General features: G+C 38.7%; 1 protein-coding gene across 4 annotated transcripts in view; it reads right to left on the reverse strand.

The window, feature by feature from the left end:
* Nucleotides 1–440: 440 nt before the first annotated feature.
* Nucleotides 441–9,933, reverse strand: part of LOC103472996 (sialin) — a 13,412-nt gene continuing 3,919 nt past the window's right edge. For 2 of the 4 annotated variants that reach the window (XM_008422893.2, XM_008422895.1), the window contains 9 exons: nucleotides 9,197–9,414; nucleotides 8,492–8,725; nucleotides 7,431–7,605; nucleotides 7,236–7,354; nucleotides 5,994–6,155; nucleotides 4,917–5,049; nucleotides 4,696–4,843; nucleotides 3,368–3,458; nucleotides 441–3,070 (listed from right to left, as the gene is read on the reverse strand). In XM_008422893.2, coding sequence (XP_008421115.1) covers nucleotides 2,915–3,070; nucleotides 3,368–3,458; nucleotides 4,696–4,843; nucleotides 4,917–5,049; nucleotides 5,994–6,155; nucleotides 7,236–7,354; nucleotides 7,431–7,605; nucleotides 8,492–8,725; nucleotides 9,197–9,414 — 1,436 coding nt within the window. In that variant the 3' untranslated portion in view covers nucleotides 441–2,914. Of the gene's footprint in view, nucleotides 3,071–3,367; nucleotides 3,459–4,023; nucleotides 4,250–4,695; nucleotides 4,844–4,916; nucleotides 5,050–5,993; nucleotides 6,156–7,235; nucleotides 7,355–7,430; nucleotides 7,606–8,491; nucleotides 8,726–9,196; nucleotides 9,415–9,933 lie in introns of those variants that run through there. The other 2 variants (XR_001777039.1, XM_008422896.2) reach the window with 2 other exon arrangements.

Below are 9,933 nucleotides of genomic sequence, written 5' to 3' on the forward strand. Positions count from 1 at the left end.
TACAATATTGAAGATCTTTAATAAAACTATCAAAATACTACTTATATGATGGAAACTGCCTTAATTTGTAAAATATGTCATTAAGAAATGTATTTCATGCCAAATAATAAAAATTAAAAAAGAAATACAAGGAGCTTCAAATAAGAATTATTGTTGCTATCAATTTGCACAAATAATGACAGAAACTGATGTTTATTGTATTRTGCCACCTGGTGGTTGTTTACTGTAACTGCTCCCCTGAAGGACGTCTCTACAAACCGCACGTTTTAATATAAAAACAGGTTAATGTGATCATTTGCCTTCAAACTGTGTGAATTATTAAAATGTTACGACCAGAATTAAACAACTGGATCTGTTTCTGAAACGTAAGAGTATAAATGTCATGTTTAAATATGTACATAAAACATTTCAAAAGAAAAGTCCAGACACATTTTAGAGAATTTCTGCAGATCCTCAGCAATTTTAATCCTTCTTTTAATCCCATCTTTTAAAAAAACTAAATACATTTTACATATTTTTTTCAAATCACCGAAGTACATTTTACACCCATTTATAAACATCAACGTGCAACTTATTTCTCTGCAGCCATTTGCAGAGATTATGATATTTTTATCTTATAAAAACAAAACATTTGGATTTGTAATGTAAAAAACACATTACATTTATCCTGTTATTAAAATGTTGAAGTGAAAAGTGCCTCCAGTTTAAGTGCTGCTGCTGCTCAAACATGAGGCGCCTGGTGAAAGTGCTTCATCTGGTCCCGTCTGAGGAGTTTCACTCAGTTTTAAACGACTCTTTAAAATCCAGTTTTTACTTCACACATTTGGTCAAACTGAAGACTGAAAACTTCGTCTTGTTCTCAGTGACACTGAGACGTTTCTAAGCAGCTTATGTGCAGTTTGGGGTTAAACAACTAAACAAAAATAAAACGTACCAAGACCAAAAGCAATGTAACAAACAGATTGTGGATTAAATTAGAGAAACAACAACATGCTTTAAAAATGAATCACCATTAACTCTTAATAATAAGCAAACAGCATCTAAACAAACTAAATCCTGAACCGTTTTTGAGGTTAATTAAACTTTAAATCTGCAGCCAGTGGAGGATCTTTGCAGCTTCAGTGTGTCTGAAACCAAACCGACAGAAACGGTTCAGCAGCCATTTGACTGACGGTTCAGACGATCCGGTTACTGCCAGATTTCACCACAACTCCACTCAGCATCTGCATTTCCTCACATTAAGATGTTTTATTCTTTTCAGACGTTTTTAAAAATCTTATAAGTGCAACTGGATTTTTATTTGGCAACATGTTTTAACATAATCGTTGCTGTTGTGTCTGTGGAGTCAACAGTGGTAAAAACAGACTGTTACTTCACTGTAAACCTCTAGGAGGCGCTGTGGGACATTACCTCGAATTTTAATAATAATTTAAAATAAATTAAACCGGGATGAGAGAGATATTTTCCTCTGGAAAACAGGAGAAACTAAATAAGATAATAAAAAATTTGATGTGAAACGAGTATTTAAATATACAAAGGTTTTTTTTTTTTTTATCACTTTTTAGCCAATCAGATCTGAAGATAAACTTCTAAAAAATAAAAAACAAACAAAAAAAATAAAAACAATATTTCTGATAATAGCCTTAAAACACTAATCAAACTCAACTGGAACTTTTTTTGAAGGACAGTTTTGTTTACAGAGACTTTATAGTTCAGTTTATTTGTTGTTTCTGGTGTTTTATTTATTTATTTTGGATATTTAACGAGTTCCAGTGTCAAATGTTCATCAGATTTTAAAGCTTATTGATATTTAAGAATGTGTTCCTTCATTATTACCATTATATTACTTAAAAATGGTCTTAAAACAATATCACAATAACTTCTGGAACAATTTATCATCCTGCAAAATTTGGAATGGTTAAATCCATAGTTTGTTTTTCTGTAAAGTCGATGCCTGCAGTTTTACCAAAATGCTACAGATAAATGAAGCCGCTTCCAAATATCCGAGGTTTATCTCTCCAACTCCTCAATGACGCCTGAGATATTAATACATCTCAGGTAATAATAAAATTATTCACGTGTGATTTTAATTGTGTTTCTTACAGAATCAAAACACCAGAATTAAAAAATTTGTGCTTTTTCAACATTAGCAGAATATAAACAAAGTTTTGTGCATATTTGCAATGGAAACACAGCAACTGACTCTGATGCAGAACAGCAACATTAATATCAAATATCATCCCAGATTTTAAATAAGAAACTGGACAACAACAGTTTGAAGAACAATCCAGGAAATCTGACGCCAGACTGAAGCCATGAATCATCTTAAGTTTCACAGTTTATACAATAAACTGGATTAACTCTGATTTATTATAATTTAAAGTATTATTCAGGACCAAATTATTCAAAGCTTTTCCCGATATTGTTGCCCGTAGTTTGAAATCACCTAAAATCCTATTTTCTGTTGAATTTCTGGGGTTTTTCTGGGTTGACTGAAGGACGAAAGTTAGCCGATTTCCACTCTGAGCACAGCAACACGGTTTAACTTGTACTTGCTAAATAGTCTGTTGTGCGTCATGGTCGTGCTGATTCATCCATTTTTACTCCTGAATGATTCACATGTCGAAGCTACGAGGCTTAGCAACCAAAACTCGACTGATACGGAGTGAAAAATCAGCCAAAGTCAAAATACTGAGCAAGACCCCCTCCAATGACCACAGGAAAATCTGAATCACTAGAAGGCAAAAAAGTAAGAAATCAGAGATGAATTAAAGAGTTTTTAAAGCGATGTAAACTTCCAACAAGAAGAAAATGTTGCAAAAGATGTGAAAACTGTACGCTGAGGTCAGTCTGTGGATTAATTGCCCTGAATCCTTCACCAGGTTGAGCTTCGCTGCTTCTCTTTGGTTTTTCTTCAACTTGCCCTCTCCTCTTCCTCCTCTTCACCGTTTTCCTCCTCGACGGCCCACGCCTGGATCTTCCCGTTGCCAAATATCGTGTAGATGACGGCGCCGCCGATGTTGATCCCAGCGGCGACCCAGAACACCTTCCTCCAGCCTGCTATGGTGTGCTGCAGAAAGGTCAGAGGTCAGACTACATGGTATGCCACTGCAGACACCTCTGGAGTTAAAATATGATTAACAACAGTAAAAATGGAGGTTATACAATTATTTTTGCTGTTTTCATGACTCAGAAGCTAAACTTTCAAGAAAAAAAGTCTTATTTTTATGCGGGAGCCTCAATAAACCCAACAGAGGAAAAGAAAACATTAGGAATGAAAAAGTTTAGAGCAGAACAAACGGAAACCAAACCAGTCAGGAAAGAAAAGCTGGAGGTTTTTCAGCATCCTGATTTCTTGGAGACTCACATCTTCTGTAAAGTATCCCGTCACGATCGGCGCCACCACACCCGGGATCGTCCCGAACGTGTTGGTGATTCCCAGGAGGAACCCGGCGTACCTGCCAGGAAACGAAACAATAAATATGTAGATAAAAATCTAAAGTTTTCCTCCTGTGTTGGCTGTGACGCTTTCTGCTGCCATCAAATGATCCAGTTTTCTTCTCACACACAAACCGGATCAGGATTAGGCCTGCAACCAACTATTAATTTACTAATTTAATGTTTTAGCAATTATTCTGATGACTTATCAGTTATTCTACTAATTATTCTGATGATTAATTGATTAGCCTACTGATTATTCTACAGATTATTTCTACCACTTAAGCTGTTTTTATACGACATCAGGTGACACATTCAAAGAACCAGGCTAAAACTGCCTATTAAGGAGTTTTGAGTTCAACATATTCACAAAAAATGTTTTATTTTTTTTGTATCTTAAATACAAAATGTATATATTTTTATACATTTTTGGCTTAGTTTCTGCTCTGACTGTCGTTCTTTTTGTTTTTTAAGTCTGTATACTYCAGTTAACGATGAATCAATTCCTAAAGTAGTTGACGATCATTTTAATAATCGATTAATCACGATTAATCGTTAACTGTTGACTCCATAAAACTGATTCACCTCAGTAAACACCTTGGCTCCAGCCTGTCCCTGTCCTCTGCTGCCGATGCTAGCTACGCTCTGCTAGCTGCTTCTGTTGCACCGTCCTGATGAAGAGGCGGCTCTGCAGATTACTGGACCCTCTAGCTTCTTCCCTGCGGCTAAACCTGCTAACTTCAGCAGTGGGTAACCGTGGCAACACATCTGCTCCTCCTTTGGGCCTTTGGTTTGTGGTTCTTTTGGCCTCCTGAGGGCCAAAAGAACCACAAACCAATAGATGCTTAAACATCTGAGAGCTCAGCTGTAAACAAATGTGTCAATAATTGATCAAATACGCAATTATATAAATAAATGTGATCATTTTTAATTAAAACTCTCTTATTTCCTGTATAACTATATATTATTCATGACAAAATAACTTCAGCTGTGATTGGTTAGCCTGCAGACCAATCACATTTAACTATAACTGTTAGCCCCGCCCACTGACCACAATGGATTAGCCTGAAATGATGGCTCCACACGACATTAAGTATTTTATGCATAACTGCATTTTTTTAATTTATTGTAATAAAATTATCATATTTATTCTTTTAGGAATATTGTGGAAAGCAACATCTCCAGCTCAGACGCTAATCTGTTAGCTCGTGACTCCATGTTTGAGCTGAAGTGGTTGCCATGGCAACGGGCACCCACCGGGGAGCGATGTCGATCTGGTTGACGTAGACTCCGGCGGAGCTGCTCCCTCCTAGGCTGGTGGAGAGCGTGAGGAAGGTGACGGTGAGGACGTGGCTGCATCCGGCGTAGCAGACGGCGATGAGGAAGAGCGCCGGCAGCACCAGGCCTGCAGGGAGACGAGCATCTCCATGGCAACCCAGCAGCTCGACTGTTCAGGCTGAAAGAGTGACCTCACTGACCTGTGAAGGTGAAGATCTTGCGCACGTTGGTGATGCTGAACACCTGCCTCATGATGAGCCAATCAGCAGCCACGCCGGACAGCAGTGAGACCGGAACGCTGCAGAAGTACGGCAGCGCCGACAGGAAGCCGTTCTGACGCCCACAGAGACGCAAGTCACTCAATTATTAGCACAAAACTCAGAAACGGAATGAAATCTTCACAACTCATTATAAGATGAACGTTTTAAATGAAAATCTAATTATATTAGGTTAATTTTAAATGCTACAACACAGTAAATCCAATCTGTAAACCATAGCAAAATGCAGAGCAGAACGCAAAAGGCTAATTTATATTAATGTCACTGATCCTCTCATCAGAAAAAGCAGAAAAAGGAGCATGAACACTTTTAAAACATTTTTAAGATCTTCAATGGAAAATGTCTGGTCCTAATAAACTCAACGTATTTTTCTTTCATTCACTACGTTTATTAGTTTTATTTTGATATCATTCAAGTTGTGCCACAAACATTCAGAAACTTTCGCAGCCGAGCCGTTAAACTTGGCCGAAGACACCAAGGATTTTAGAAGAAAGTTCTCAATTTTTGTTCCTCAGATCAAACTAAAAACATTTTCTAGACCAAAAAAATAGAAAAAGCTAAACCATGGCGGTTCCAGCATGAATGTCGCCCTAAACCAATAAAAAGTTAAAAATAAAAAATCCGTATTTCTGTCTCTCATTTCAGAAAATGAAACTCAAATATTATATAGATTCATCACAAACAGAGTGAAATACTTAAAGAAATATTTAACGCCAAGATTCTTGAATGAATTCTGCCTCATAGTCTTGCCAAGGCTGCAGTTAGCCACATTGCTGGTAGATTTCTTCCTTCCACTCAACTTTCTGAGATACTGAATTGTGGGTTTTCATTCTCTGTGAGCCAGAATTACCAAAATTAAAAGAAATAAACATTTCCTCGTTCTGAAATGAGGGGCAAAACAAACCTTTTTTCACGATATTCATATTTTTTGAGTTTGGTTGAACAGGTAAGTTGTAGTTTTTTAATCTGAGTTTCTGCGACGGAGCAGCAGAAACTCACAGACTGCAGGTCAAAGTGCAGGATGTCGTTCATGTAGGTGGGCAGGGAGGTGAGCAGCGTGTAGAAGGACCAGTTGGAGCACATCTGGGTGACGATGATGGTCCACAGCGGGACGGAAAGCCCCATGGACACAAGAGGCAGCGACCAGCCGTGACCTTTGCCCTGAAGGGAAATGATAACAGACAAATTTAACTTGTATYTGGGAAACTGTGAGAAAAACAACACACAGCAGAAGTGTTTAGCACTGATGAAAAAATGAGTTTTACATGTAAACAATAAGATCTGAGAAGCAAAAAGCAGAAACAGGAACTGTAAAACTCCTCACTTCTCCTTTAAACCACAGGCCGAAAGTTTCTCCAACACTTAGATTGAAAAGCAGATTAGTAATCTATTAGATTAAACAATGGCCCATTCTGCAGACTTTTTATTTAACCTCTTCAGCTTATGTTTTAAACTACAAGATTTAAACAATTAATCTGATTAATTGTGATTAATCGATTACTCAAATAATCGTCAACAAATTTAGTAATCGATTAATCATTAACTGGATTATACAGACTCAAAACAAGTCATTTGCTGAAAGAACAACACACTCAGAGCAGTAAGTAAGCCAAAACTGTTAAACAATATATGTATATTTTGCATTTAAAATGCTTTATTGTTGCATAATAGGCAATAAAATGTTTTTTTATTTAAAAAAAGAACAGAATTGTTTGTCTGTTTGCATCTTTGACTATATTCCTAATTTTGTTTAAAAAGGTTTAACTGGTTGAATGAAAAATCTCCAGAATGTAACATTTTTACTCGATTAATCATCAAAATATTTGATTAGTCGTCAGAATAACAGACAGGTTAATTGATTACTGTACTGGTTAGTTGCAAACCTAATAAGATATTAAAAATCTATAAAAAAAAATACAAATAAACAAATAATCAAATTCATTTAAAAAAAATAAAAAATATACATTTTATTGCCTAAAATGCAATAATATAATTTCTTTAGTGAACATTTGATCATTTGTAGCAAAGGATAAATTATTTTTAGTATTTTTTGACAGTTCTGGCTTAATTACTGCATTGAGTACGATTTTCTTTCAGCACCTGACCTGCTTTTGAATCTGCATACTCCAGTTAACGATTAATCGATTACTTAATTACTTGACGATTAGTTGAACAACTAATTAATCACGATTGTTTCAAACACATACAGCTGAACAAAACAACCAGGATGTCGGTGCTCACCTGAGCTCCAATAGAGTTTATGATGTAATCTCTCTCCTGTTCGCTGATCCGACGGTGAGTTCGAGGGTCGTCGGACACGAGAATGCACCAGAAAATGAACCAGAGGCACCCGGCGCCTCCTGAGAGACGAGGACGGGAAGCGTTAATAAAAAAGGAGCTGAATGGTGGCGATTCCTGTGTGTTTCTGCCACGGACCGCAGAGGTAGAACACAGCGGGCCAGCCCAGTTGTTCACAGATGTAACCGGTGAGCGGCAGCGCCAGGCAGGCGCCGAAGCTTCCCCCAGAACCCGACAGGGAGATCAGGAAGGAGCGCTCGAGGGGCGGCGCCCACCGGGTCCACATCGCCATCATGGCTGGGAACGTCACGCCCTGAAGACAAATGATGAATTGCAAATATGTGTGGCAGTGGTAATGTAAGTTTTTAAATTTAAAAACAACAACAACAAAACACTTCTGTTTTCCAGCACCCACAGCGCATTCAGCGGTAAAATCAGCTGACCAAACGTGTTTGAGTTCTGTTTGCGTTGCTAGGTAACAGGATGGGTTTTGCTGGGGTTGCTAGGTAACGGCGCAGTGCCTTCTGATTTATGAAGTTACACTTTGAAACGGTTCATTTTCCAGACATCTAAAAACTTTAACTCAAAAGACATCTGAGTTAAAGTCTCTGTTTTTAGAAGCCGGAAAAACGCAAATGGAGGTACAAAGACCATGATATGTCCCCTTTAAATCATTGTTAAAGGGCCGGTATTTTGGAAAAAAATCACCTTTTTCAGCTTTATTTCATGTAATAATGAGGTAACAAACCAGATGTTTTTGTCTTGATTCTTTCAAGCCTATTTGAGAAATCCTTTAATCTCCATGGCAACCATTCAGATGCGCAAAACACCTGGGGGGATCTAGCCCCGCCTTTAAGGACACAGTTCCCCCTCGTTAGCAGTTTACGAGCTAACAAGCTTCCACCTCACAAAGCAGCTCCTTCAGAATAGCCAGCAGCAATTAGCAAACATCTGCTGAGCTCATTAAAGGGTTAACAGAGGAGCCATATTGTGATAACTTCCTGGAGGCGGAGTTTCAGCAACAGCAGAAGTTTTTAAAGAAACACATTTTCAAGGTGTTAAATTATGACGTAAACATTTTACTCATATTTGATATTTATAGAGTATAGCAACTGAAGGTACCATAGCTACTTGTGCTATAAAATGGTCCTATGTACCACCGCTCCTTTAAGAGACTAACACAGAACCAGGTGACCTACCTCACCGAAGCCCTCCAGGGCCCGCAGGGCAAACAGCCAGCGTGACCCCCACCCAGCAGCCAGCGGCGTGAGGACGGTGAGGACCGCCGTGCCTAACACGCCCATACCCATGAAGATCTTCCCCCCGTAGTGACCGGCCAGGTAGCCGCCTGGGATCTGAGTGCACAGGTACCCGAAGAAGAAGGCGCCCAGCAGCCAGCCCTGAGTCTTTGAGTCCCAGGGATACTGGGGTGTCTGTAGGGACACAATCAGCCGTCAACAGGGATAGAAACACCAGAGTCCATTCAAACGTCTCTCTAGAGCAGTGCCGACTTGAGAGCAGAGCATTATAAACAAGCCAAGTTGCAAAAATGAACAGTGGGAAAAGGTAGCAGCTCCATATGAGATTGTGACTGACAGCGCCAAGTCCCGCCTCCTGGCTCTGATTGGTTGTTTTTAGTTAGCACTGGGAGAAGGCAGAGGAGCTCGACTTTTTCAGTTTATCTGCCTCGTGCCAAACAAATATGTAAATAAATATATTCTATAAAAGTTACATACTTAATCTTTAAGCCACTTATTCATTGTTATTTTTAAACACAATCGTTTGGTAAGCTAACTGCGACCGTCGCAGTTTGAGCTGACGTCAAAGCAAATACACTGACGCGTACATGCAATACCTCGCGTACCACTAGGGGGAGCCGCAGTTTGAGGAACTCTAGAACTCACCCCGTCCGGATGCTGCAGGGCGCTGCTGCCGTTTTCTGGTCCCGACGGCAGCGGACACGCCGGCTCCGCCGTGGTGTTCCTGGTTCCGGCCGGGTCCGTGACGTTCACCATGGCCACCATGGCGACGCTGAGGTTGACACGGAGACCGTAGACCACGGAGATCCCCAGGAACAGGAGGACGGCGAGGCTGAGACGGGCCGAGCAGCACCGAGGGGGAACTGTGGACGGGAACGGATGTTATAAAAGTCCAAATGACTCCCGTTTGCTTTGTTCACCAGAGTTTTGGTAAAATTAAACCTTTCATCCTCTCTGTTGCAGAATCTGTGAAAATGTCTTTCTGTATAGTTTCTGCTGTGATGTTTGGACCTACCAGCTCTAAGCTAGTTGTGTCTTTAGGCACATTGTCCATCGGCCTAGTTGATGTCCTGAGATGTCCACGTCTCCAAAAATTAGGCTCTTTGTCCATTAGAAAACTGAAACAGGTTTTTTTTTGTGTGTGTCGCTTTCAAAGTAATGGCTTCGAAAATATTCACTTATTTAAATTAATATTAAATTACTAATTTAAATAATAATTTCAATTACTATTTAAATTAGTAATTTAATTTACTAAATATAATAATAAATATATGTATCATTTATATATATAAATATAAAATTTATTATTTTATTATATTAATAAAATAATAAATATAACATTTATTATGAAATATTATTATTTAATAATGTGTTATTATTAA

Source organism: Poecilia reticulata, linkage group LG11 (genome assembly GCF_000633615.1).
Source record: "Poecilia reticulata strain Guanapo linkage group LG11, Guppy_female_1.0+MT, whole genome shotgun sequence".
Taxonomy (NCBI): domain Eukaryota; kingdom Metazoa; phylum Chordata; class Actinopteri; order Cyprinodontiformes; family Poeciliidae; genus Poecilia; species Poecilia reticulata.